The sequence below is a fragment of the Desmodus rotundus genome, chromosome 1 (assembly GCF_022682495.2).
Source record: "Desmodus rotundus isolate HL8 chromosome 1, HLdesRot8A.1, whole genome shotgun sequence".
NCBI lineage: Eukaryota > Metazoa > Chordata > Mammalia > Chiroptera > Phyllostomidae > Desmodus > Desmodus rotundus.
The window spans coordinates 31,958,772-31,985,213 of NC_071387.1; the positions used below are offsets into that span (position 1 = coordinate 31,958,772).

Consider the following 26,442-nt stretch of genomic DNA (forward strand, 5'->3'; position numbering starts at 1 on the left):
AGGTGAACTTCCTGTGGACATGAATTCTTATACTAGCTATGTTAATGATTTAGCTCCTCTGAGCTTCAGTGCTCTGATATGTAAACTGAGGGTGGCTATGCAAGTCTGAAAGAGTGTGCCAGAGCATCAGGGATCTGTGTAGGGTGACAGGCCCCAGACAAGGCTGAACTTTGGGGCTCTGTGCTGCACTCTGCAAGGGTACCGGATCTGATAAACCCTGACCAGGAAGAGGTAGAAAAAGCTATGGTGCCTTGGGAAAAGAGGGAAGGGGGAAATCTCAGTCCACTCACTAGGCAATGTTAGGCCCAGTCACCATGACAACGAGAATAGGGTCAGTCCTCAGTGGGAGGGCTGGATATAACACAACAGGACTGCCAGAGAATGTCACTATGGCAACCATGGGTACGAGTCAGTTCCAATATCCTGGTTGCTATGGTGGCAGATGGGCGCGGTTATAAGCCCAGAAGGATAAACTAGTCTGTCGTGTGGAGGGTAAGAACTCTGTGGGAGGTGTTTCTAGGCCACCGTCGCACAGAAAATAGCCTCCATTTTGATCACCAGGTCAGGGACCTTGAGCTTGATCAGCGAGAACCGGAACAAGCTCCACCCTTGGGCCCTCTCTTGATGGTTCGCGTTTCCCAGGGAACAATTTGATGCACGCTTCTGCCCAGTAACGCTGATTGGCTGAGTGTGAGAAGAGTGGAAGGAGAAAAGAGAAGGCCGGAAGTACATCCGGGGGAGTGAAAATACAGGAGGAAAAAAGGCTTAGGTCCGAGCTTCTGGAGCGACCGCTCTGCACCACATCTCGTTGGTTCCGGAGGTCATTGCGGCCGTGGGAAATGCTGGCGCGCGCGGCGCGGGGCACTGGGGCCCTGTTGCTGAGGGTAGGAGAAAGGCATTCTTCTCCAAGGGTAGGGCCAGAGATCACCTGGGTCCTCAGCTGGGAAGGAGAGGGATTATAAATTATGGTAGAGAACTGGGGTCAGAGGTCATTGTCCCCACGTGAGCCTCTCTCCGAGGACCCTGTAGGGTCGGGGTTTAGGAAGATGCCTCCTGGACAGGAGCCTGGAGGGGTGGGGTGCCCCTTCGGCTGGCATCTCTGCTAACCCGCGTCTTCCCTTAAGGGTTCCGTGCAGGCTTCTGGCCGCGCTCCGCGCCGCGCCTCCTCAGGATTGCCCCGAAACACAGTGGTACTGTTTGTGCCGCAACAGGAGGCCTGGGTGGTGGAGCGAATGGGCCGATTTCACCGGATCCTGGAGCCTGTAAGAACCTATTCCGCCCACCCGAGGCCAGCCTGATTCCCGATTCCCTTACGACATGGGGCGAGGGAGTAATGAGGATACCTCCCTGGGACCTGCCCTTACCTTTAGCTTGCACCTCCCTAGGCCAGACCGGGCAGGGTCCAGGCTGCTGACTGTCGTACCCATGTTCCCACCTTTTCCGATAGCCCACATTCCCCGTTGTTGGGACTGTCCCCTACCCACTTTCAGCTGCATCGGTCTGCATGAAGAAAGATACTCTGCTGGCTCCCTTTCCCTTGATTCTCCCATCCATTCAGAGTCCCAGCTTCACATCCCTAATCTCTTGGGCTTCCCTACCATTGACACCCACAGCCTTTTTTTTCTGGGTGTGCTCTGTACTTTGATTCCCTACCCACAACAGGCCTGCCTTATATACCAACCTTACCACCTTATAGCCCCCGTCCTTCTGAAGACCCATGACTCTTCTTCCCAGGGCTTGAACGTTCTCATCCCTGTGTTAGACCGGATCCGATACGTGCAGAGTCTCAAGGAAATTGTCATCAACGTGCCTGAGCAGTCAGCTGTGACTCTCGGTGAGGGGTGTAGGGTGACTTGGGTGCTCTGAGGCCATTAGGATGTGGTTGCTGGAGATTCAGAGCTTAGGAGGAAGAGCTGATTGGGACCTGGAGGCCTGACCTTCCTCCCTTTCTCTCTTGCTCCTGCATTGCAGACAATGTCACTCTACAAATTGATGGAGTCCTTTACCTGCGCATCATGGATCCTTACAAGGTACCTGTCTTCTGCTTTGTTCAGTTCCTGAGTTGCTCTCACTAAAATTCTGTACCCAAGCTTCCTACACTATCCATACTCCTTTCAGGCCAGCTATGGTGTGGAGGACCCTGAGTATGCTGTCACCCAGCTAGCCCAGACGACCATGAGATCAGAGCTTGGCAAACTCTCTCTGGACAAAGTCTTCAGGGTAAGGGGATCTGAACCAGAGTTAGGGTTTGAAGACACAGGCTTGGCACTCTTCTGTCTTTTCCGGGGGCCAAGATCAGTCATAGGCCCTTCTAAACTTAGACCCCTGATGAATGTGGATTGAAGCTTATACCTCTTCTACACCTCTCTTCCTCCAGGAGCGGGAGTCCCTGAATGCTAGCATTGTGGATGCCATCAACCAGGCAGCAGACTGCTGGGGCATCCGCTGCCTCCGTTATGAGATCAAGGATATCCATGTACCACCCCGGGTGAAAGAGTCCATGCAGATGCAGGTGGGGGCCAGGGAGGACTTCCGATGCTCTAGTTGCATGGGAACCTGGACTTCCTTCCCTATTGTAATGGGTACACTTGCAAGTCTATATAAGGGTTTTACTCTGATTTCTTGTTGATTGGGATTGCTGGGGCCTTCCAGGTGGAGGCAGAGCGGCGGAAACGGGCCACAGTTTTAGAGTCTGAGGGGACCCGGGAGTCAGCCATCAATGTGGCAGAAGGGAAGAAGCAGGCGCAGATCCTGGCCTCTGAGGCAGAAAAGGCTGAACAAATAAATCAGGCAGCAGGTCAGCAGAACCTGAGGGAGGAGCAGGGTGTTTGAGGATTGGTGCTGCAACGGGAGCTTGGGGGTACCCTGACTTCATGAGTCAAGTTCTGTCTCTTCCAGGTGAAGCCAGTGCAGTTCTGGCCAAGGCCAAGGCTAAAGCTGAAGCTATTCGCATCCTGGCTGCAGCTCTGACACAACATGTGAGAGACCCCTGAGTGGGAGTGGGGGACAGAAATTGACAGTGGAAGAGGTTCTCTTATCTACCCCTGGGAGAAATTGCTGCCTTCGTGGGTTCCATTGAGCCAGATCACATGATCTCTTGTATTGTGATCTGCATATCCTCTTTCCAGGAACCTGACTTTTCCTCTCCACCCTGCCATCCCACCCCACCCCACCCCTCCACACCCCCTCCTCTAAGTCTGTGATCTCTGATTTTATCCCTCCTGTGGACACAGAATGGAAATGCAGCAGCCTCACTGACCGTGGCTGAGCAGTATGTCAGCGCGTTCTCCAAACTGGCTAAGGACTCCAACACTATCCTGCTGCCCTCCAACCCCGGTGATGTGACCAGTATGGTGGCTCAGGTTAGAGTGCCCTGAGGATTTGGCACAAAGCACCAATGCCAGAGACGGAGACCCTACCCCCACCATCACTGTTTATACACCATAGTGGCTTTCAGAATGCTCTGAGACCTAGACCTCCCTTCATTCCATGTAGAGAATGAAATTCTAAGGATGAGACACCCCCACTCACCTCTGGAGATTGGGAAGCTCTTGAGACTTTTTTTTTTTTTTTTTTTTTGCAGAGACCTGTATAGTATTCTGAGAGTGCCCCTGCTCTGGTACTTTGTAAAATTCCTAGAGCTTATAAGACTGCCGTTTGAGAGAGGGAGAAAGGAAAAACAAGGGGACTGACTGCAGCCCCCCTTCTTTTTAGCCATTGGTGGGTTGTGCTACTCCTTCTACCATATGTCCTCATGGCTCCCTCTGTTCCTCTCCGCAGGCCATGGGTGTGTATGGGGCGCTCACCAAAGCCCCAGTGCCAGGGGCCCAGGACTCAGTCTCCAGTGGAAACAGTAGAGATGTCCAGGGCACAGATGCAAGTCTTAACGAGGAACTTGATCGAGTCAAGCTGAGTTAATGGAGCTGGGCTTGGCCAAAGAGGCTGGGGACAGAGAAGAAGCACTCCCAAACTCTGGCCCTAGCCTCTCTGCTGAGATTTTGGTTATTATTTTTTTATTTGAACTTTAATCATGTAATAAACTTGTCAGTAGCAAACCAGAAACTGTCCTCTCTGATTGAAAAATGAAGTTGAAAAAAAAATCATCGTTTTCCTTGGATGTTCATTCCCACCCTCTTGTCCTATGAGGTCTTGGGAGCCAATTCTCTCTGAGCAAGAATGACCCTGGTGTAATGTGAAGTCATCCTTTTTTCAGGAGAAGCTATAGGATAAGATGGAAGGATTAAGCCATGTGTCCACTGAACTGCCAGCTGGGGAGCATAGTCCCCTCCTACCACGGGTTGGGCTGTGAAGTTGAGCAGGTGTTTGGGGGGATTTTTCACGGCAAAGAAGACTGCCTTTGCAGGGTGGTACTGCTGAATGCTTCAAGAGTCTTAAGGGAGATTGACACTCATTCATTTATTCAGAAGAATTTAATGATGTCTATGATGTACCAAGCTCAGTGCTAGACATGAGTTATACAAACAGCTGAGACTCGGCAGTGCTTCATTTCACAGAATATCAGGTCAGGGAGGGGGACAAGCAAGGAAGCAGAGATACAAAATGGTAAGTGTTGCGATGGAGGAATATTCTGCCTGAGGGTTACTGAAAGGAGAAGCATGTGGGCAGCAAAATTGCCAACCCTGCCATTGAACTCAGGCTGGAAAAATTAATGTGCTCACCAAACTAGGGTTTGGGGCTCAAACAGGCAAAGGTCCACCACTCCAGAGAAATCGGAGCATTCAATTGTTGGCTGTGGCTGAATAGTGGAGTGTTGGGGGGATGTGACTATGTGGCAAACACCAAGTCACAGAATCCTGAAGAATTTGGACTTTATCCTGAAGGTAGGGGGTAGGAGGAGTCCATGAAAGGTTTCCCTCCTTCCCTTGAAGAACTTCAAGAAGATTAGGGTAACCACATTAGTGTGTTAGATACAGCTGTTCTGCTGCAATGTGGACGGGATTTGGAGGAGAAATGGGAGGCGGGAAAGACAGTTACAAGGCTGCTTCAGTGATCCCTGAGTGGGTGATGAGGCCTGAACCGAGGTAAGGGGCCGTTGGGTTGGAGGTGAAGGGATAATTTGACATATTTCTGAATTAGAATTTATTTATCTGTTTGATAACTATTGAACCCCAACTATATGCCCCATAACACCAAGGATATAGTAATGAAAAAAAAATCCCTGCTTCAATTCTATTCAGAATGTAAGTCTATGAGCTTACATTCTATTCAGAAGGGCCAAACCATTAATAAGATGTATAGTATTTCAGATGCTGATGAGTTGTGCTAAGGAAATTAAGGGAAGGGAGGAAGATGGGGAATTGCAGGGGGTGGGGAGGGGTCTATACTATTAAGTAGAGGGTTCCAGGAAGCCTCACTGGTGTTATATTTGAATTTAGAGATGAGGGAAATCTGGGAGTAAATTAGAAGTAAATTTGGGCATCTGGGAGTAAAACTGGCAGAGGAGATTGACTGCAAATACAAAGGCCCTTAGGCAGACCATCTTAGTAACCGGAAGAGCAAAGGAGCTGTAGTAGATGGGACAGAGTAAAGGAAGCACAGAAGTGGCAGCTAGATGAATCAGTGGAGCTGGGAGCTGGTGTGTAGACCTGTAGAGCTATGTAAAAACTTAGGCTTTACCCTGGTATGAAAAACCAGAGAGAGGTTTTTGTTTTTAACAGTGGCTTTACTGGGATGTAATGCACATACAATACAATTCACCCACTGAAAATGTAAGTTCAGTAATTTGTAGTATATTCACAGTTGTGCAACCCAATTTTAAAACATTTTCAGCACCGCTCCCCCTTCCACCTGCCACAAAAACCCTGTATCCATTAGCAGTCACTTCCCTCTCCCCCAGCCCTAGGCAACCACTAATTCAGTTTGTCTCTCTAGATTTACATAATCACATAAATGGAATAATGTGATATTTTGTTTATCCTTTATCAGTGAAGGCCATATGGGTAGGTTTCACCTTTTGACTTATAGATAATGCTACTGTGAACATTAATGTGCAAGTTTACGTTGGGATGTTTTCATTTCTCTTAGGTATGAGTGGAATTGCTGGATCATATGATATCCCTATGTTTAACCTTTTGAAGAATTGCCAGGCTGTTTTCCAAAACTGCTGCACCATTTTACAATCCCAACAGCAGTATATCAGGGTTCAAATTTCTCCACGTCCACGCCAATACTTGCTTTTTGTCATTCTGATTGTAACCATCCTAGTGGGTGTGAAATGGTGTCTAGCATTTCCCTGGTGGCTAATGTTGAACATCTTTTCGTGTGCCTATTGGTCAGTTATATATCTTTTTTTTTTTTTTTTGAGAAATGTGTTTTCAGATCCTTTGCCCATTTTTAGATTGGATTATTTGCCTTTTTATTATTGAGTTTAAGATTCAGTGAGACTCGGAGAGAGGGAAAAATAAAATCTGTCAGTTGGAGTCAGCTAAAGGAAAAGGGGAAAATAATTATTATTCATCCCTATTTTACAGCTGAAGTGATACCCAATAATGACAGTGAGCGGAGGATCTAGGGTTCAAGCGGTTTGACTCCAGAGACCTAACTCTTAGTCTTAAACAAGAATGGAGAGTGGCTCCCTGAACTTGTGTTCTAACTTTGCCTCTTGTCCCCAATTCTCCTAAATACTATCATCTCATTCAACTCTACTTCTTGCCAGCCATGTGCTTCTTGCCGAATTTCCTCGGAGGCGCCGGCAGATGGCGATGTGGCCCCTGCGGGCCGCTCTGTTCAGCGCGCACACGTCTGTGGTGTCGGCAGCAGGCGCCGCCAAGGCACTTCCGGGCGCCATTCAAGGTGAGCCAGGGTTTCTGAGTACCCCATCGTGAAACCCCTCTCCTCGAAGTAAGGGAACTTCCCCCCAGCTCGCAGCCTAGGTGCCCAGTACTGGGGTTAGGGTGCCCAGGTGGAGGCCGAGTAGTCGCCGGAGGAAGCAGAGCCGTTCGGACGACTGGATCCCGGCAAGGCCCAACTGGCTGTAGACCCCACGCCTCTGTCCTCCTGCTCCGAGCAGGTCTCGCCTCAGGTGATCCTGGCCGTCCGGAAGCGGAGTGTGACACCTCCCCTTGGTCCCTTCGGTCCCCACCAGGCGGCGCCGTCTACCGGGCCCCCAGGGTTTCCTTGCGGCTGCGAGCCCTGGTCACTCCAGGGGTGTTGAGATTGGCAAGGAGATGTGGAGAAACGGATTGTCAGAGAGCAGTCTACCACTTGAAATAAGTTTCCCTCGTGGACTGTTTTTCATCCTTAGGATCTGCTGGAATACATGTGTGAATTCCTATGCTCCACTCTCAAAGATCCTGATTCAGTAGATCTGGGGAGGGGCCTGGAAATCGGCATTTTAATAACCACTCCGGGTTGATGTCCATAGTCTACAAATCTCACCTTCAGAAACACTGGTATAACTGGTGGAAAGAAACATTGCATTGGGTTGGCTGTGGAACTGTTTATCTTCAGGAAGGCTTCCAAGAGGAAGTGATTCTATCTGGGCTTTGCATTGAGGCATCAGAATACCCACTGGTTCTTTGCCCCACAGTGATGAGTTCTCTTCCCCGCCGCCACCACCAGGATGCAGAAGATCTCAGTGCTGCTCTTCCTGGTCTGGGTCAGCTTCCTCTTCTACGCTGGCATTGCTCTCTTCACTAGTGGTTTTCTGCTCACCCGTTTGGAGCTCACCAACCATAGCAGCTGCCAAGAGCCCCCAGGCCCTGGGCCCCTTCCATGGAGGAGACAAGGGGAGCCCAGGGCCTGCTGGATGGCTTCAAGATTCTCCAGGGTTGTGTTGGTGCTGATAGATGCTCTGCGATTTGACTTCGCCCGGCCACAGCGCTCAAACATTTCTGGGAAGCCGCCTGTCTCTCTGCCCTTCCTGGGCAAATTGGGCTCCTTACAGAGGATCCTGGAGATTCAACCCCACCATGCCAGGCTCTACCAATCTAAGGCTGATCCTCCCACCACCACCATGCAGCGCCTTAAGGCCCTCACCACTGGCTCACTACCTACCTTTATTGATGCTGGCAGTAACTTTGCCAGCTACGCCATAGTGGAAGACAATCTCATTAAGCAGCTCGCCAGTGCAGGTCAGTCTGGACCTCCTTTCAGGTTAGAAGTCAGAGAGCCAGAACTTTGGGTGTCTGGCTGCATGCTTGATTATACCGTGGGAACACGGGAAGAGAAAGGCCATGTCCCTGCATGCAGGGAGCACTGGTCCAGGCTTTGTTCTTCCGGAGTTTCTAATCTGCATGGGTGCTGGTTTTCTTTTGGGGCACTCAGTAAAGAAGCGGGAGAAAAACAAAGAGGAGAAGATGTGGGTCTGGGTATTGTCCCAAGTGTGGAGGAGAGAGCAGAGGGTCAGGCCTTGTCCACTCACTGACTTGGAAAAAGCAAGGTACACCCAGGAGAAACAGTAGCAGAGCCTTGTGTAAGAATAAGGAGTGAGAGGTCTGGGTGGAGTATGGTTATCAGGAAAAGTTTCCTGGCAAAAAAATTTTAGACTTTGAAGGATAAAGGATTGCTGGGTGGAATTTCTGTACCTTCAAGTGCATAGTTGGGATTTCTGATGAGTCTTTAAAGGGCTCTCTCTCTCTTTTCCCCTGCCCTGACTCCTGTTCAGGCTGTGACCCACCCTTATGCCCCTGCAGGAAGGCGTGTGGTCTTCATGGGAGATGATACCTGGAAAGACCTTTTTCCTGGAGCTTTCTCCCAAGCTTTCTTCTTCCCCTCCTTCAATGTCAGAGATCTGCACACAGTGGACAATGGCATCCTGGAACACCTCTACCCAACCAGTGAGCATGGGGCAAGAGGCAGGCCTAAACTGGGGGCTGGGAGGGCTGCTTCAGTCCACAAATTGTGAGCCTCCAGTGGGTACAGTGGCTTGGTTTATGTCCCCGGACATAGAAGCATCGGAGCCTGGCTGGGTTTGAGGAGGCGGCCTTAGTCCCCTGTGCTCAGTGTTCTCCCCTTCACAGTGGACAGTGGTGAATGGGATGCACTGATTGCTCACTTCCTGGGTGTGGATCACTGTGGCCACAAGCATGGCCCGCACCACCCTGAAATGGCCAAGAAACTTAGCCAAATGGACCAGGTGATCCAGTGAGTGTGGGATATTGTCTGGGGGATTGGGTGTGTGTCTGAGAATCTCAGGATATATGGTCCCAAGAGAAAAAGCCCTTATCTTGGAGCCTCTTCCCTGGCTGGATTCCATCTTCTCTAGGCCTTTTTCTGAAGTTAGGGGCCTCATGCATCTTGAGTAGTTCAGTGTGTGGCTTTGGGCAATATCGTTATTACTAAAGAGATATCTCTCTGCCAAAGATCTAGGCCCCACTAATGAAAGTTATGGCTGGGGGTGAATGGGCCCCTGAGAGAAATCTTTATCCATCTCTATCCCTGACACATTCTCGGCCCCCAGGGGAGTTGTGGAACGTCTGGAGAATGACACACTCCTGGTGGTGATTGGGGACCATGGAATGACCAAGAGTGGAGACCATGGAGGGGACAGCGAACTGGAGATCTCGGCTGCACTTTTTCTGTATAGTCCCACAGCCCTCTTCCACAGGGCCCCACCAGAGGTGAGGCCTGAGGTGTGCTTTGGTTTCCAGGTGTTTGACCCATGTCATGATCTCAACGTCCTTGTGGCTCCTTCTGTTTTAGGCCCCCAAGTTTATGACCACTGGGCATCCCTCACTCTCACTTCCTACCTACACCCCTATGTCTTCCATCCCAAGCACTGACTTCAGCTCTGTGGTGAATCTGTTGACCCCGTCTTTGTCTTCTAGGAGCCAGAGGTAGTTCCTCAAATCAACCTTGTGCCTACGCTGGCCCTGCTGCTGGGCCTGCCCATCCCATTTGGGAACATCGGAGAGGTGATGACTGAGCTGTTCTCAGAGGTTGAAGACTTCCAACCCTACTCGTCTGCTCTGGCCCAAGCTTCAGCTCTCCATCTCAATGCCCAGCAGGTAGGTAATGGGTTGGGCTTCCAGGTGACAGAGCTAGGATAGACTTGGGAGAAGAATAATGACCCCGCTCTGTTGTCCTTTGTTCAGTCTTAATGTCACCTTCCATAGCCATGAACTCCTTTCGTTGTCCCTCCCTTCCCCATGTCCTGGATGGATTTTGGTTCCCTGATTTCCAGGTACCCCCTTTAGTAATACCTATCCTTGCCTCTGTTCCAATATCCGATATGTTCCCCTTGACCTCTGACCTTTTCTGCCAGGTGTCCCGATTTCTTCACACCTACTCAGCTGTTGCTCAGGACCTCCAGGTTGAGGAGCTTCATCGGCTGCGTAACCTCTTCTCCAAGGCCTCTGCTAACTACCAGCGGCTTCTGCAGAGCCCCCAGAGGGCGGAGGCAGCACTACAGACTGTGATTACTGAGCTGCAGCAGTTTCTGCGGGGAGTTCGGGCCATGTGCATTGACTCTTGGGCTCGTTTCTCTCTGCTCCGCATGGCAGGGGGTGCTGCTCTCTTGGCTGCTGGCTGCTTTCTCTGCCTGCTGATATCCCAGTGGGCAACATCCCCAGGCTTCTACCTTCGTCCTCTCCTCCTAGTACCCATGGCCTGGGGTCTGGCTGGGGTCGTAGTATGTGTAGGCCTCCTGGCAACTACTGAGCTAAAGCTGGATCCAGTGGTTCTAGGGGCTGTGGCTGCAATGGGCTCACTCCTACATTTTCTTTGGAAAGCCTGGGCTGGCTGGGGGTCCAAGAGGCCCCTGGCAACCCTGCTTCCCACCCCTGGGCCTGTTCTATTACTCTTGCTCATTCGCTTCGCTGCTTTCTTCTCTGATAGCTTTGTTGTAGCTGAGGCTAGGGCCACCCACTTCCTTTTGGGCTCACTCATCTTGCTCCTGCTTGCCCAGCTTCACTGGGAGGGCAAGCTGCTACCACCTAAGCTGCTCACAGTACCCCGCCTTGGCTTTTCATCCCCAGCGGGCCCCACACAGCACAATAGAATGCATGTCCTATGGCTTGGAGTTGGATTGCTTTTATGTATAAGACTAGCTGGTCTTTTTCATCGCTGCCCTGAAGAGACACCTGCTTGCCACTCCTCTCCCTGGCTGAGTCCCCTGGCATCCATGGTGGGGGGTCGAGCCAAGAATTTGTGGTATGGAGCTTGTGTGGGGGCACTGGTGGCCCTGTTAGCTGCTGTACGCCTGTGGCTTCGCCGCTATGGCAACCTCAAGAGCCCTGAGCCCCCTGTGCTCTTTGTGCGGTGGGGGCTGCCCCTGATGGTACTGGGCACTGCTGCCTACTGGGCATTGGCATCGGGAGCAGATGAAGCACCCCCACGTCTCCGGGCCCTCGTCGCGGGTGCATCAGTTGTGCTGCCTAGGGCTGTCGCAGCTTTGGCTGCTTCAGGGCTCTTGCTGTTGCTCTGGAGGCCTGTGACAGTGCTGGCAAAGGCTACGATGGGTGCTCCAAGGACCAGGACTGTCCTCACTCCCTTCTCAGGCCCCCCAACTTCTCAGGCTGACCTGGATTATGTGGTTCCTCAAATCTACCGACATATGCAAGAGGAGTTCCGGGGCCGGCTGGAGAGAACCAAATCTCAGGGTCCCCTGACCTTGGCCACCTGTCGGTTGGGGAATGTCTACTCAGCTGCTATGGTCACGGCCCTCACCCTCTTGGCCTTCCCACTTCTGCTATTGCACGCAGAACGCATTAGCCTTGTGTTCCTGCTTCTGTTTCTGCAGAGCTTCCTCCTCCTGCATTTGCTTGCTGCTGGGATACCCATCAGCGCCCCTGGTAAATACATATCTCATCCCTGCTTCATCCAGGGACAGTAGGGATGTGAGTTTGGCCTCTTCTGTTTTCAGGCTAGTGTTGTTTCTCAGGTTCTTCACCTTGACACAGGGTCTCATGCCCCACACAGTTGGGAGGGTCCTTCTGATACCCTCTCCTTTATCTGCTACAGCCAAGCTGACTGCCAGGGCCAGCAGGGTTCATGATGAGGGAGGGAAACAAGGAATACTCCAAAACTAATTCTTAAGGAAAAGCTGCATCCTTGTGAATATATTTTCTGATTTTCCAGCCATGGGAATGGTGAATTATGAGTATGTAATGTCATAGTGAGCTCTGTGTATGTGAGAGAGAAAGAGATTAACCACAGAGGGGTTCCGATTAGACTAGTGGGGCTTTGTGCCTTAGAGGGAATTAGAATAACAGTGTTGACTATAGGAGGTTGGGGTGATGGGCACGTGTATAAGAATTAGCATTGGCCCCGGCTGGTGAGGCTTGGGACTGAGTTTGGGCCTGTGAAACAAAGGGTTGCCGGTTCGATTCCTGGTCGGGGCATTTGCCTGGGTTATGGGCCTGGTCCCCAATGAAGGGTATATGTAAGAGGCAACCACACGTTGAGGTTTCTCTCCCTCTCTTTCTCCTTCCCTTCCCCTCTCTCTAAAAATAAATAAAAATTAAAAAAAAAGAAAGAATTAGCATTGAAGTAGTAGTAGTCGTAATAGTAGTATGTGATCGTGGACAGTAGGCTATAGATTAGGGAATGGAATATGGCTATAAAGAGGCATGTTTCTTTCCCCAGGTCCTTTTACTGTGCCATGGCAGGCAGTCTCTGCTTGGGCTCTCATGGCCACACAGACCTTCTACTCCACGGGTCACCAGCCTGTCTTTCCAACTATCCATTGGCATGCAGCCTTCGTGGGATTCCCAGAAGGTCACGGCTCCTCCACCTGGCTGCCTGCTTTGCTGGTTGGAGCCAACACCTTTGCCTCCCACCTCCTCTTTGCAGGTACCTCCTCATTCCTTCTTTGCCTCCATTGTTTACTCTGGCTTTATAGAAGGAAAGTAACTTCCTGGATTTGAGTAGGGTGATGTAATTTTGTTGGATCTCTGGTATCCCTTGGCCTATGTTAATTAGAGACTAAGTGAACTACGGTGGTTGATGGCTGGACTGGTGTGGACCCTGGGTCCTCCATTGATTCGGGCCCTGCCTTCCTCTGAGACAGTAGGTTGCCCATTGCTCCTGTTCTGGCCCTTCCTATGTGAGAGTCAAGGTTCCCAGAAGAGGCGGCAGCCCCCAGGGAATGAAGCTGAGGCCAGAGTTGGGCCTGAGGAGGAGGAGGAACCGCTGATGGAGATGCGGCTCCGGAATGCACCTCACCACTTCAATGTAGCACTGCTGCAGCTGGGCCTCAAGTACCTCTTTGTCCTTGGTATTCAGGTGGGTGCAGGGGAGAGATCATGGAGTTAGTGACCTTTTCTCACATGTGCTCATCACCTTTTTTTTTTTTTCATACTTTGCTAAAACCCTGGGTGAGAGCCTTGACTGAAGTACAGATAAGTGAAGTGGTTGCCCAAGGTAGTGGCCTCAAATGACAATATTCAAACTTGAACCTGAATCTCCTTAATCCTAGGCTTGGATTGTTTTCTCTCTCCAAGCTAGATTTGGACCCTGTTGGTTACATTTGGGATTACTCCATTGATGTTCAGACAGGAAAGGCTGAGGTGATGGCCAGGATTCTGTCCCTAGGTGTGGTCTGGGGTCCTCCTCCTCTCCTTCAGAGGCAGAGGATGTGGTGTGACTGTGACATCTTCCTGAGTTTTGGTAACTTTCCCAATATCCTAAATGCTCTACGATTAAACTCAGACTTTCACTTAGGGGCATTTCAAGGGTCTACTATGTGCCATGCACATTTTAAGTGCTGTTGTTAAATCAGCAAATAAAAAAATAATCCTTACCATCATTTACTTTATAGTGCAGCAGGGGAAACAGTAAATTATAAGTGTTACTAAGCTGGAAGTGTGCCTATAGTGTTTGAGGGTCAGTGATGGGGCCAGTGTGCATGGAACAGAGAGCAGCACAAATGGTGGGACCAGGAAGAGAATTAGGTCTCTTCAGTGTCTGCCCAAGCCCAGGGTTTTTTCCACTGACACACACTACTTTCCTACTCATCTCATTCTTCACAGGGGCCTACAGCAGCTCTCTCTGACCTGCTTCCTCCTTCTCTTCCTAAGTAACTTGACTCCTCTCCTCCCTTAGATTCTGGCCTGTGCCTTGGCAGCCTCCATCCTCCGCAGGCACCTCATGGTCTGGAAGGTGTTTGCTCCCAAGTGAGTGGATTTTTCTTGGGAAGTAGAGGTATTGGGGAGGGTGGAACTGCGAACAAAGAATGAACATCCAGGGTGGATAAGGTTTTGCCTCAGCAGAGAAAAGGGTCTAGACCTACTCTTAGTGTTTCCTGATATTCTCCACCCTTTTTTGCAGGTTCATTTTTGAGGCCATGGGCTTCATTGTGAGCAGTATGGGACTTTTCCTGGGCCTAGCTTTGGTGATGCGAGTGGATGGTGCTGTGAGCTCCTGGTCCCGGCAGCTAGTTCTGGCCCAGCATAGGTAGCCCTGGCTGTGAGGGCCACGGAGAGAACTGGAGAACAATCTGGTCTGGCCTATACAGGTGCTGGATCATCTGCAAGAGACGCTCAGCCACACCTATTACAACCATGCAGCCAGGAGCTACTAGCACCCGGGACTTTATTATTTTATAATTAAAAATCATAATGGGGCCCAGTCTTTAACTCCTGCTTTGGATGCATCTCAAGGACTGGGGGGCAGTCTCCAAAGTGGAATAAAATAATAATGTAAATATGTGTGTTTGAGATGTGGGGAAGCGCCCACTGTCCTAGAGGGTCTGTTGGGAGCGTCAGTCTCCCTTTCCACCAGGCATAGATGGAACCATCTGCAGAACTGCTTTACCTAAGAGCCTTTGGGGAGCGGTTGGAGTTCTGTGAATTCATTTCCCCCAGCTCTTCTCAAATCACTCCCTCTATCTCACTTGCCATTTTCCTTTGCCATGAAGCATATTTTTTTATACTTTTATCTTGGACTGTTAACAGAGATGGCTGAAAAGACAAGCCCAGGCATCTTGGAGCACACAAACTTTCACTGTCTAAAGCCCCAGTTAGTGCTGTCTCCTCTACTGCGTCCCTTCATTCCAGAACACCCTTTGCCCTTCACTTCTGTGGAGGCCTCCCTAGTTTCTCAACCTGTGTTGCCTATTATCAAACCTACTTGCCCAGCTTAAACATTCCTTCTCCCATTGATTTTTCCTGGCTTGAAGCCAAAACTGTATGAATATAATGCTCCTCATGCATGTCTCCCGTGTCCTCCATCCACCTCACTATTCCTATGTCATTTGGAGGTGCTGACATGAAGTCCCTGTGGAAATGTCCATCAAAGGAGTAAGGAAGAGGCTCTAAGGAGAAGGGTTAGGGCTGGGGTTTGAGATTTGAGAGTACTCAGGACAGGAGATGAGACCACTGAAAGAAGAATGGTTGTTAAAATTGTGGGGTAGCACCTACCTTTACTTGGCAGGGTAAGGAGCAAAGCTGAGTACCAGTGATTGTGCAGTAAAAGGCATTCACTGCTGTGGTAGCTAAAGGAAGAGGTCTAATTATTAATGGCAGACAGTCTCTAGTGCTGTAGAGGTCAAGTTGGAAGATGATGAAAAGTGTGTACTGTTTCAGACAATTAGAGGATAAGGCATTGGACCCTGGCAGGGATAGTTTTAATAATGCAAAGGGAGAAGTTAGGCCTCAGCTAGCCTGTAAGATGAGTTAGAAAGGAAAAAGTCCCATCCTGTCTCTCAATCTGGTGAACACAACTCCCAAGCATCATTTAGTGAGCAGGCAGTGCCTTTGTGAAAAGAAATAAGATATGTTCTCCATCCCTAGACCCATAGGAAGGATTTCAGACCCCAGTTACTTGCCCTGTCCTCAGGTTAGCTCATTGCCCCCACCCTGGCTGCTTTTTCTTTGCAGGGAGCCCCCTTCCCTAGAGCCTAAGGATAGTCTTTTAAAGAAATATATTAGCACATTGATATACACTATTAAAAATTCTTATCTCTGGTGTGGCTCAGTGGATTGAGTGCTGGCCTGTGAACCAAAGGGTTGTAGGTTCGATTCCCAGTCAGGGCACATGCATGGGTTGTGAGCCAGATCCCCAATTGGGGCCGTGAGAGGCAACCACACATTGATGTTTTTCTCCTTCCCTTCCCCTCTCTCTAAAAAAATAAAATTTTTTAAAAAAGAAAAATCCTTATCTGCCTTTTACTTAACATCAAACATCCCATTGCACACTAACTCATTGTTTCTTTGTTTTCTTAAGATTTTATTTATTTTTAGAAGAGGGGAAGGGAGGGAGGAAGAGGGAGAAAAACATCGATGTGCAAAGGAAACATCAGTTGCCTCTTTCGTGCCCCCAGCTGGGGACCTGGCCCACGACCCAGGGATGTCCCCTGACCCAGAATCAAACCAGTTTGCAGAATGACGCTCAACCCACCGAGCCATATCTGTCAGGGCCTCATTGTTACTTTTTTAAAAAAAGAACTTCATTGAGGTACAATTTACTATAAAATTTAACCATTTAAAGTGCACAATTTAATGATTTTTAGTATATTCACAGTTGTACAGCCATCACCACAGTCAATCTTAGAACATTTCATCAACCTGCAAAGAAACTAGATACTCTCCTATCCCTGCCATCCCTCCCCATCTCACTGCTAGCCTTAGGCAACCACTGTTCTTGACACTTCATAGAAATGGGATCATATAATGTATGGCTTTTTTTCACTCAGCTTAATGTTTTCAAGGTTCATCCATAAAGTAGCACGCGTCAGTGCTGCATTCTTTTCCTTTTCTAAAATTAAGCTAAAATTCAGATAACTTTAACCATTTAAAAGTGTACAATTCACTGGACCTTAGTACATTTACAATGTGCTACCATCACTGCTATATCCAGGACATTTCCAGCACTCCCCAAAGAAATCACCTATTAGCAGTTACTTCCAATCCCCTTTGCCCATGGATTCTGACAACTATTAATTTGTTTTCTGTCTCTGTGGATTGGCCTATTCTGGATATTTCATATAAATGGAATCATAATACGTGGTCTTTTCTATGAGGCTTCTTAGCCTAATGTTTTCAAGGTTCATCCACATAACATGGAATCAAACTGACGTTTCAGCGTGCGGGATGGTGCCCAACCCACTGAGACATACCAATCAGGGCAGTACTTTGTTTCTTTTTGTGGCCAAATAATATTCCATTGTATGGATATGTTGCACTTTGTTTATTCACTCTATGTCCACCTATTGATGGACATTTGGGTTGTTTGTACCTTGTGGTTATTAATAATGCTGCTATGAACATCCATACACAAGTTTTTGTTTGGACATGTTTTCATTTTGGGGGGTATATACCTAGTGGTATATTGTGAAATTGTTAGGTCACGTGGTAATTCTGTTAAACTTGTTGAGGAGTTGTAAAAACTTTAAAAGCTACCTCTCTGTCTTCCAAAGCTGCTGTACAATTTTATATTCCCACCAGCAGCGTATGAGAGTACCAGTTTCTGCATATCCGTGCCAATACCTGTTATTCATCTTGTTTCTAACCATCCTGGTGGGTGTGAAGTGGTATCTTATCATAGTTTTAGTTCACAGGTCCTTGATGACTAATGCTGTTGGATATCTTTCTTGTGCTTATTGGAGAACTGTCCATTTTGATCCTTTGTCTTTTAATTGGGTTATCTTTTTGAGTTATAAGCATATATATTCTAGATATAAGTCCCTTATCACATGTATGATTTGAAAATATTTGAAGAAAATAATAAAAAATAAATTATTAAAAAACATTCTGTGGATGGTTATCTTAATTTTTTTTGACAGTGTCCTCTGAAGCACAAAATTTTTAAGTTTTGATGAAGTTCATTTTATCCTATTTTTTTCTTTTGCTGCTTGTCCTTTTCATATCACATGTAAGAAACTGTTATCAAGTGCTACAATTTAGTTTTAGAAAATTTCCATCACTCCCACAAATTCTCTGTTCTTTGTTTACTATCAATCTCCCATCCTACCCCAGGTCACTAATCTTTGTTTTTATAATTTACCTTTTCTGGACATTTCATATTAACGGAATCATGCAGTATGTGGTCTTTGGTTTTGGCTTCTTTGACTTAGAATAAGGTTTGTGAGGTTCATCCATGTTTTTGCATGTATCAATTTTTGCCCCTTTTTATTGCTGAGTCATATATTCTATCCCATGTCTATGATCGACTGATGGACATTTGGATTCTTTCCAATACTTAGCTATTGTGAATATATTTTTTAAACAGCTATGAACATTTGCATACAAGTCTTGATGTAGACATATGTTTTTATTTCTTTTGGGAGGATTCCTTGGAGTGGAATTGCTGGATCATATGATAAATCTATGATTAACTGTTAAAGAAACTGCCAAACTGTTTCGCAAAGTAACTGTACAGTTTTATACTACCATAAATGTGTGAGGGTTTCAGTTTCTCCACATCCTCATCAACATTTGGTAATATCTGTATTTTTTTACTGTAACCATTTTCAGTGTGTATGTGGTATCTCATGGGTTTAGTGTGTACTTCCCTAATGGCTAATGATGTTGAGCATCTTTTTGTATGCTTCTTAGCCATTCATGTATATTTTTGGTAAACTGTCTATTCATATTTTTCTGCCTGCCTTAACATGATTCAAATAAGTCTTTATTATTGAGCTTTGAGAATAACATGTGGATACAAGTCCATTATGAAGTATATGATTTCCAAATAATTATTACCACTTCGTAGTTGAACTTTCTTGATGGTGTCATGGTAGCATGAGGTGTGTTTTTTTTTTTTTTTAAAAAAGACCTTACTTATTATTTTTAGAGAGAGGGAAAGGGAGGGATAAAGAGAGGTAAACACCGATGTGGGAGAGAAACATCCATAGGTTGCCTCTCGCACACCCCCAAGTGGAGACCTGCTTGCAATCCAGGCATGTGCTCTGACAGGGAATCGAACTGGAGACCTTTGGGTTCATAGGCCGGCGCTCAGTCCACTGAGCCACACCAGCCAGGGCTGTAGCATGAGTTTTTAATTTTAATAAAGCCCAACCTGTCCATTTTAAGTTGATTTTATGTGTGGCATACGAATATCCAGCTCTCCTATCTCCATTTTCTGAAAGGATTGGGCATGCACCTGTGAGCAGTGCAGGTTGCACAAACACAGGGCCGCTCTGCCAGCAGTCAGGCCGCATGTGGTGAACGTGTTGACGCTCTATCGTGAGCAGAGGAAGGATGGCGGTATTACCGAGGGCCTTGGTCTCCAGTCAGTTCCTTTTGGAGACTTTCTCCCTGCCGCACTTTTCAAGCGGCTGTCAGTGGTACTGCGACTCCCAGCATGCATCGCGCGGGTCTGCCCTCCTCGCAGGGAGGGGAAATCCAACAGACCTGGAAGCGTGGCTGGGGAAGCAGGGCTGAGCCGCGGGCTCTGGTTTCGATATCGATTTCTCAAGGCCTGCAAGCCGAACCGGTGGAACACTGAGCCGTAGGAACTCCTTTATCAGTATCAGGCACTCCTCCCGCCTCCTGCAAGCCTCAGCTTTCCTCACTGGTCTGTCCGGACTTGTTTGTTTTTCGAGTTTCCCGCGAGCACTATCCCTTGAAGACGACCAACCACAGCGGAGTTTTGTCGGCCCGGCCAACCAGAGGCGACGGTGAGATAGCCGGGCCAGACTGCGGGGAGTGGGCCAGTTCTGCTGGAGCTGAGCAGAGGAGACTCTGGGGTGCGGGGGTGCACGGGCTCCTCCCAGCTCGTGTGGGTACTGCGGCGGCGACAGGCTGACCCTTTTGCAGGCCTCTCCAGGTGTCCGGGCCCAGCCTCGGCCACCATGTCCCACCACACCCCTCTGGGCTCCTCAGTGCCACAAGCCAACTGCCTGGACCTGTGGAGGGCAGAGAATGACCGGCTAGTTCGACAGGCCAAGGTAACGTGGTTTCTTGGACCCTGGCTTTTCAGCCCCAAAATACCAGAAAGGGTTTGCTGTGGGTTTACCCCAGCGAATGGGGGAGGGGAGGCTGAGCTTGACCGCCCGCTAAAGCCAGAAATAACTGGAGAAGGACATCACTTGCCACTGCTGTAGGAGAGGAAAAGACTTATTCTCAGTGACACTACACCCCACATTTGACAGGTGGCTCAGGACTCGGGTCTGTCTCTGAGGCGACAGCAGTTGGCTCAAGATGCACTGGAAGGGTTCAGGGGACTCCTCCATAGTCTGCAGGGTAAGCAGGGTCCTCCCCAGGGTGGTCAGGACCGCCCCCTGTCCCCCAACACACACACTCTCCACAGCCAGAGGCTAGTTCCTCTTCTCCATTTCTGGGATTGAGGCAATTACTCGGGACAGGGGCACAGACAGGACTGGAGTGGATCGTCTTTGTACAGGATTATCTTATTATATGTGCGCGTGCGCCCACACACACGTAGCAGCAGCATTTGAAGAAGTGGTTTCCAGAATGGTTTAATTTTAATGTGGAGAAATTTCTGCCCTTTGCAAACTCTGTCCAAAGAGTGAATTCTTTTTGGAGGCCATTTGGTTGAGGTCGGGTGATCTGTAGTTTGGGACCTTATTCAGGGAATTTTTCATGGGGGAGCAGCCTGTGAGACCAGCATTTGTTGCTTTAGGGCTCCCTGCAGCTGTTCTTGTTCTCCCCTTGGAATTGACTGTTATCTGCAACTTCACTACTTTGAGGGTGAGCCTGGCCCAGGGTTTCACTGAGGACCAGACACAGGTTATCCAACATGGCCTAGAGAGAGGTGAGGTCCAGAGATTCTCTCCCATACCCCTGCCAGCCTCAGTCCTTGCAAGGAGGATGGGAGGAGCAACATAATCTGTCACCTCCACGAAGAGAGATCCTCCATGTGCTCCTCAGAGTAGGAGCATCTTTGTGGTCTTTGTGCTCCTGCATAAAAGGAAAGCCAGAAATGAGGTCCTGTCTCAGCTGTATGTGTATGTACTCTACAGTGCTGGAAACCCAGAAGCAGCTGGGGCCCAGGCTGGAACGTGGGCTCATGGGGCTGTGGAACTCCATCCTCCATGTTTCCTCCCTTCCACGGGAGCTGCTCCCTGTCCTTCATCACCTGGCTGGCCTGCAGGCTGCCCACTGGCTAAGCACTGATCGTCTTGGGGACCTGACCTTGCTGCTGCAGACTCTGAATGGCAGCCAGGTAACTTGGGAAGTGACCTGGATCTAAGTAAGGGTATTTTCCTTCCTCTCTCCCCTCCCAGCTCCAGTAGCATCATCATGTGCTGGAAAGGGTGCTGGGTTGGTGATCATTAGACCCAGGTTCTCTCAAGGAATCTTAGGTGACCTTGCTCTGGTTGATCCACATTGGAGGGATTCTCTTGGGTGTGTTTTTAAAATAGCTTAATAATCTAGGGTAGGGTTAGGGCTTTCATGACCATGCTGAAGTCACTTCCCAGTCTCAGTCTGTTCAGAAGTAACTCAAACATGGTCCTTGCCCTGTGTCCTCATGGACTTATCCTGAGTGAGAAGGTGTACTAGAATATATTATCATTGCCCCAGGTTTGTCTTCCTCCCTTTATCCTTTCCCCACAGCTACCGGTCTCTTAGAATTAAGGGAACAGAATCAGGAGGACCTTTGAATTCAAGGTCCAGCCAGGGTAGACTGAGACAGGAGAAGAAAGAGTTACAGGCTTGGATCCTCTGATGGTTCTTCTCTCCCCAGAATAAGGCCTCTGGGGATCTCCTGCTCCTTCTAAAAACTTGGAGTCCCCCAGCTAAGGAGTCAGATGACCCACTGACCCTGCAGGATGCCCAGGGATTGAGGGATGTCCTTCTGACAGCATCTGCCTTTCGCCAAGGTCAGTTAGCAGTCTCACTCATTCCTTCCCCACCACTTCCCATCTTTAGGGGCCTCTAGGCTCATGACTTTCCTGTCATGTCTTGTTTAACTCATGCCCAGTGGGCCTGTCTAAGCTCACACTCTGATTGCTCTCAGGCCTCCAGGAGCTGATTACAGGGAGTCTGCCCAGAGCACTGAGCAGCCTGTATGAAGCAGCCTCAGGTCTGTGCCCACGGCCTGTGTTGGTTCAGGTGTACACAGCACTGGGGACTTGTCTCCGAAAGATGGTAAAGACAATGCTAGGGTGGGTTAGGGAAACCATGGGTGTTGTGGACAGCTTTTTTCTTTGTGAGGGTGGCTGAGGCTTGTGTCTTCTCACTCCTCTAGGGCAATCCACAGAGAGCTCTGCTATACTTGGTTGCAGCCCTGAAAGGGGGGTCAATCTGTGGTCCCCCGCTTCTGGAGGCCTCGAGGCTATATCGGCAACTGGGAAACACAGCAGCAGAGCTGGAGAGTCTGGAACTTCTGATTGAGGTAAGGAACTGTACCAACTGAAGATATGGGGATGGCTGAGGTGTTTGTGTGGAGGAGACTAGTCAAATGTAAGTAGAAGGAAATATGGCTCCCAAAGATTATAGATATACCTTCTTCTTTTGTCCCTTTTAGGCCTTGAATGTCATTCCTACCTCTGAAGTCCCCCATTTTCTTATTGAGGTAGAGTTGCTACTCCCACGACCTGACCCAGCCTCACCCCTTCACTGTGGTACACTGAGCCAGGTCAAATACTTGCTAGCAAGCCGATGCCTACAGATGGGAAGGTGAGATTCTGTTTTGCTCACGTGAGCTCGTCTTCCCACTTCTGATGCCTTCCTGGGGTATGACTTTGTTTCTGTTCTCGTGAGTCAGAGGGATGGGTGAGTCAGTGGCAGGACATAGGTCCCCATTCCTCAACCTCCTGCCTTGCCACTGGACCTGAACTGAGAACTCTTTCCCCAGACACTAACCTGTATCTTTAAAACTCTGAAGTCTCCTCCCAGATTCATTTTGTAAGGAGGGTATATTCATACTGAGTCAAGGTTGGAGCTCCAAGACCCACTCCCCAGGGCCCTTGAGCATCCCTTACTTAGCTTAGCCCTTGGAGGACCCTGCAAGGATCTAATGTAAGGCTCATGGGCTATGACTCCTCAGGGCAGAAGATGCTGTAGAGCATTACTTGGACCTGCTGGCCCTGTTGCTGGATGGCTCGGAGCCAAAGGTGGGTATATCTTTAAGGTTCTCTGCAGTTGGGGTAGGAAAGGGTTGGAGTCTCTCTTGGAATAGAGCAGGGCTGCTGTCCTGTCTTATCTTCTTGTGTGTCCAGAGTGGGAGGCCAGACCAGGAAGGCTTCCCAGAGCAAGGAATCCAGGGCAGCAAGCAGTGGGTGGCCTCCATATGGTACCAGAGTCTGGCGGAGAGGTTGGGGGTGGAGGCTCATATTAGTTCAAGACACTGCATCTTTAGGCTGGTGTGGCCCAGTGGATTGAGCATCAGCCTGCAAATCAAAAGACGCTGCATCTTTCTCCCACCCCAGTTCTCCCCGCCCCCCTGCCCCCCAGGGCCCTGTATGCCTGAGGTGTTCTTGGAGGCAGCAGCAGCACTGATCCAGGCAGGCCGAGCTCAGGATGCTTTGACAGTGTGTGAGGAGCTGCTGAGCCGCACATCATCTCTGCTTCCCAAGATGCCCCAGCTATGGAAAGATCCCAGAAAAGGGACCAAGGAGTCACCGCACTGCCCACCCTGGGTCTCTGCCACCTACCTGCTTCTGGGCCAAGCTTGGGTGCAACTAGGAGCCCCAAAACAGGCAATTAATGAATTTAGCCGGTGAGCCCTGGAAGCCAACCAGGGTCCCTGGGGAAGTGTGGAGGGATACATTTATATTGGTGAGCTCCAATCTTACCTATGCACCCCAGAATTTCTGAGCTTGATTCCTCTTCATCTCTGCTCTATGTCCCACTTCAGGTGCCTTGAGCTGCTCTTCCGGGCCACACCTAAGGACAAAGAACAAGGTGATGCAGATTCTCAATTTTCCTCTTTCCTCCTAGAAGTGGTGGTGGTAGATATCAGTTCCCTTTTTATGTGTCCTAGCCCACCAGGAAATTTAAGAGGAAGGGACTCTGGATTCAAGAAAGATAGAGGAGGACTTGGGGTTTTAGTGACTATGTGGCTGGGAACACACTTCTTGACTTTAGGGGTGGTCCCCAGGGCCTGCTTCCAACTGTGAGCAGGGGTATACGTCAGATGTGGAACTACAACAGCTTCGGGCAGCTGCCCTGATTAGTCGTGGACTAGAATGGGGGGCCAGTGGCCAGGATACCAAAGCACTACAGGACTTCCTCCTCAGTGTGCAGGTGTACCCAGGTATGTATACTTGCATGGCATTAGCTATGCACAGGTTCACAAAGATGCCCATGGGGGAGGTACTGAGTGATGTTCCTATGTAGGAGGGGTGAATGGGATTGTGCTGTGTATACCTAGGGATATACCCAAGTGTACAGACATACACAAGATATATACAAGTATGTATGAAGGCCTCTCAGGAGATCCCCAGTCTTCCCAATGTCCTCAAACACAAAGACAATGACTACATTGGGAATGTGTTGTGCAGGAGCAGAATTAGCTGAGCCCTTTGTCCTGGGCAGGCAGTGCTTAGGGATAGGAATAGTCAGGAATGATCTCCTCCTGATTCAATGTGTGACTGTAGGCAAGGCATTTCCCTGCTTTATGCCTCAGTTTCCCCTTTTATAAAATGATGCTTAAGACTGGGTCAAGTTCTAAGACTCTGTACTCTGGGGTGGGGCTACAGGTAATGGAGACGCTTCCTTTCATCTGCTTCAGACTCTGAGGAGGCTGGATCGGAGGGATGAGGCCACTGCTCTTTGGCAGAGGCTGGAGGCCCAAACTAAGTTGCCACAGGAGAATGCTACATGGTGAGGCGGAGGCCTGCTGGCTTGGGTCTGGTGGGCAGTTGATGTCCTGGAATCGTGGGCCCATTAGGGAAGGTGGTGGTGAGTGAAAGGGAGGGAAGGCTGCTCAACCTTCTGTCTATCCTTCACTCTTAGGCCTCACCCGTCTTGCTTTCCAGGTCTCTCCCCTTGTACCTTGAAACCTGTTTGAGCTGGATTCATCCTCCTGATCGTGAAGCCCTTCTTGCAGAGTTTCGGACATCTCTGCAGGAGCCTTGTGACCTGTAGCTGCCAAGTTTTGAAGAGTCTGAGCTTGGGCCCCCAGTGGGCCATCTTTCTGTGGGGAGGGCTTTCTACTTTACCATCTTTGGGGAATGTGGCTGGAGCTGATCATTCCTATATAAGTGTGACTTTGGAGAGGTTGGCGGTACTCCTGCAAAATTTTTTGGCCTTGTTCCCGGCATCTGGTTCCACAGGACCCCCCTCCCCCACCAAGGCATTGACTTTGCTCGTGGCACCTTTTTTCCTGTTTCCCCTTTTCTTGTGCTGAGTAAAATCTCATATCTATCTCTTGTCTGCTTACTACATATACTTGAATAGTAAGCAGACTACTCAAGGATAGCTCACAGCTGTCTGATTTAGTTAAGTGCTGGCTGTGTAAGGTGCCCTTTTGACTTGAGGTTTGGGGTAGAAGAAAGGGCTACAGGAATCCTTACTCAGAAAGCAATAACTTTAGTCCTTATTACCTAAAAGCAGAGCCCCAAAGCCCAGGATCCTGTGTAAGATGACAGAGAGTAGAGGTGGATCTGGAAGGTGGTCTGGGCAGGTCTGTCTTGACAAGGGCAGGTATATGATTCTTAGAGGGGGAAACAAACAGATCTGAGTATCTGAGTGACTTCCCAACCCCTCCTTAATCCTAAATTCTAGAAATAGGAGAATCGATTGCCTCAGTCAAATGTGTCTTTGGAAAAGGATGAAGGGCGAATCCAGTGTGCTACCAGAGTAGCCTATTGAATATAGTCAGGGTTAGCTGGTATTTTGGGCCCAAGAACTTCAACTTGGCATGCAATTTTCTTGCTGCTTTGGGCTCTATTGAATGTTATGTGTTTTGTGGTAGCCTTTTGACCCCTCTCTGGATTTGATAGCCCTCTCTCCTCAAACCATTAATATTAATATCCAGTGGTAAGAGAAAACATGAACCTCCAAGCTCTGAGGAACTGTAAAGTCTTGTCGGATTAGGGTTACCAAAGGGTTCAACAACTATAGGATAGAGGTGGATTAAGAGCTAGGTTGCTGCCCTGGCTGGTGTAGCTCAGTTGGTTGGGTGTCATCCGGGAAGTGAAAGGATGCTGGTTCAGGTCCCGGTTGGGGCACATGCCTGGGTTGTGGGTTCGGTCCCCAGCTGGGGTGCTACAGGTGATTGATATTTCTCACATCATTGTTTCCTTTTCTCCCTTCCCCTCTCTGTAAAATTAAAAAAACAACTGAGGTGCTAGTCAAAGGGTCCCCAAGTAGGTAGGGGGTGGCCTGAACCAGTTTTGAAGGTGCAAGAAGAGGGGTTAGGGTGAATCCTCAGGTTTTGGAAGAAGATAAGTGTGTGTTATCACTACAACAGTACTAGACTAATACAAGGGTACACTCCATTGTGCCAGGTTTTTTTCCAGCACAAAAAACTCAAGAGCCAATGAACTGGAGCCAAGTGGGAGAGCCCGCCTCCAAGGGATTAAACACTCCTCTCGCCAGTCGACCTGGCCCCATTCCTTTCATTAATTGGTCGAGAATCCCAATCCATCGAGGAAGCGCAGCGTTGCGGCCAATTGACGTGGCGTTACCA

At 49.1% G+C, this 26,442-nt stretch overlaps 3 protein-coding genes across 6 annotated transcripts; all 3 read left to right on the forward strand.

The window, feature by feature from the left end:
• Positions 1 to 594: 594 nt before the first annotated feature.
• STOML2 (stomatin like 2) lies at positions 595 to 4,062 on the forward strand. Of its 2 annotated transcripts, none has more exons than XM_053922992.2 (10): positions 595 to 911; positions 1,125 to 1,262; positions 1,735 to 1,834; positions 1,972 to 2,030; positions 2,119 to 2,220; positions 2,378 to 2,512; positions 2,653 to 2,797; positions 2,899 to 2,978; positions 3,234 to 3,362; positions 3,781 to 4,062. In XM_053922992.2, exons 1-10 carry the CDS (start codon positions 840 to 842, stop codon positions 3,916 to 3,918), a joined length of 1,098 nt encoding a protein of 365 aa, XP_053778967.1. In that variant the 5' UTR covers positions 595 to 839; the 3' UTR covers positions 3,919 to 4,062. The 2 variants fall into 2 exon arrangements, with proteins under 2 accessions (XP_053778967.1, XP_024415800.1); XM_024560032.4 differs by having other exon boundaries at positions 608 to 884.
• Positions 4,063 to 6,774: 2,712 nt separating this feature from the next.
• PIGO (phosphatidylinositol glycan anchor biosynthesis class O) lies at positions 6,775 to 17,649 on the forward strand. The gene is made up of 10 exons (XM_024560205.4): positions 6,775 to 8,093; positions 8,655 to 8,798; positions 8,982 to 9,105; positions 9,422 to 9,581; positions 9,789 to 9,968; positions 10,226 to 11,753; positions 12,547 to 12,753; positions 12,971 to 13,185; positions 14,005 to 14,075; positions 14,230 to 17,649. Exons 1-10 carry the CDS (start codon positions 7,583 to 7,585, stop codon positions 14,357 to 14,359), a joined length of 3,270 nt encoding a protein of 1,089 aa, XP_024415973.2. The 5' UTR covers positions 6,775 to 7,582; the 3' UTR covers positions 14,360 to 17,649.
• A 1,594-nt stretch (positions 17,650 to 19,243) lies between these two features.
• FANCG (FA complementation group G) lies at positions 19,244 to 26,436 on the forward strand. Of its 3 annotated transcripts, XM_024560133.3 has the most exons (15): positions 19,244 to 19,519; positions 19,659 to 19,789; positions 19,994 to 20,084; positions 20,485 to 20,616; positions 20,825 to 21,027; positions 21,550 to 21,685; positions 21,823 to 21,953; positions 22,054 to 22,200; positions 22,333 to 22,484; positions 22,855 to 22,921; positions 23,237 to 23,526; positions 23,665 to 23,711; positions 23,908 to 24,063; positions 24,509 to 24,632; positions 24,788 to 26,436. In XM_024560133.3, exons 2-15 carry the CDS (start codon positions 19,694 to 19,696, stop codon positions 24,894 to 24,896), a joined length of 1,881 nt encoding a protein of 626 aa, XP_024415901.2. In that variant the 5' UTR covers positions 19,244 to 19,519; positions 19,659 to 19,693; the 3' UTR covers positions 24,897 to 26,436. The 3 variants fall into 3 exon arrangements, with proteins under 3 accessions (XP_024415901.2, XP_045051104.2, XP_045051105.2); XM_045195169.2 differs by lacking the exon at positions 24,509 to 24,632; XM_045195170.2 differs by lacking the exons at positions 23,908 to 24,063; positions 24,509 to 24,632.
• Positions 26,437 to 26,442: the final 6 nt, after the last annotated feature.

Coding starts and splice junctions, on each gene's coding strand:
- PIGO (XM_024560205.4), top strand. CDS start 7,583: ATGCAGAAGATCTCAGTGCTGCTCTTCCTGGTCTGGGTCAGCTTCCTC. Junction 12,754..12,970: donor CTCCCACCTCCTCTTTGCAG/GTACCTCCTCAT, acceptor CCTCTGAGACAG/TAGGTTGCCCATTGCTCCTG. Junction 13,186..14,004: donor TCTTTGTCCTTGGTATTCAG/GTGGGTGCAGGG, acceptor CTCCTCCCTTAG/ATTCTGGCCTGTGCCTTGGC.
- STOML2 (XM_053922992.2), top strand. CDS start 840: ATGCTGGCGCGCGCGGCGCGGGGCACTGGGGCCCTGTTGCTGAGGGTA. Junction 2,221..2,377: donor CTCTGGACAAAGTCTTCAGG/GTAAGGGGATCT, acceptor CTCTTCCTCCAG/GAGCGGGAGTCCCTGAATGC. Junction 3,363..3,780: donor TGACCAGTATGGTGGCTCAG/GTTAGAGTGCCC, acceptor TCCTCTCCGCAG/GCCATGGGTGTGTATGGGGC.
- FANCG (XM_024560133.3), top strand. CDS start 19,694: ATGTCCCACCACACCCCTCTGGGCTCCTCAGTGCCACAAGCCAACTGC. Junction 21,028..21,549: donor AGACTCTGAATGGCAGCCAG/GTAACTTGGGAA, acceptor TTCTCTCCCCAG/AATAAGGCCTCTGGGGATCT. Junction 21,686..21,822: donor AGCATCTGCCTTTCGCCAAG/GTCAGTTAGCAG, acceptor GATTGCTCTCAG/GCCTCCAGGAGCTGATTACA.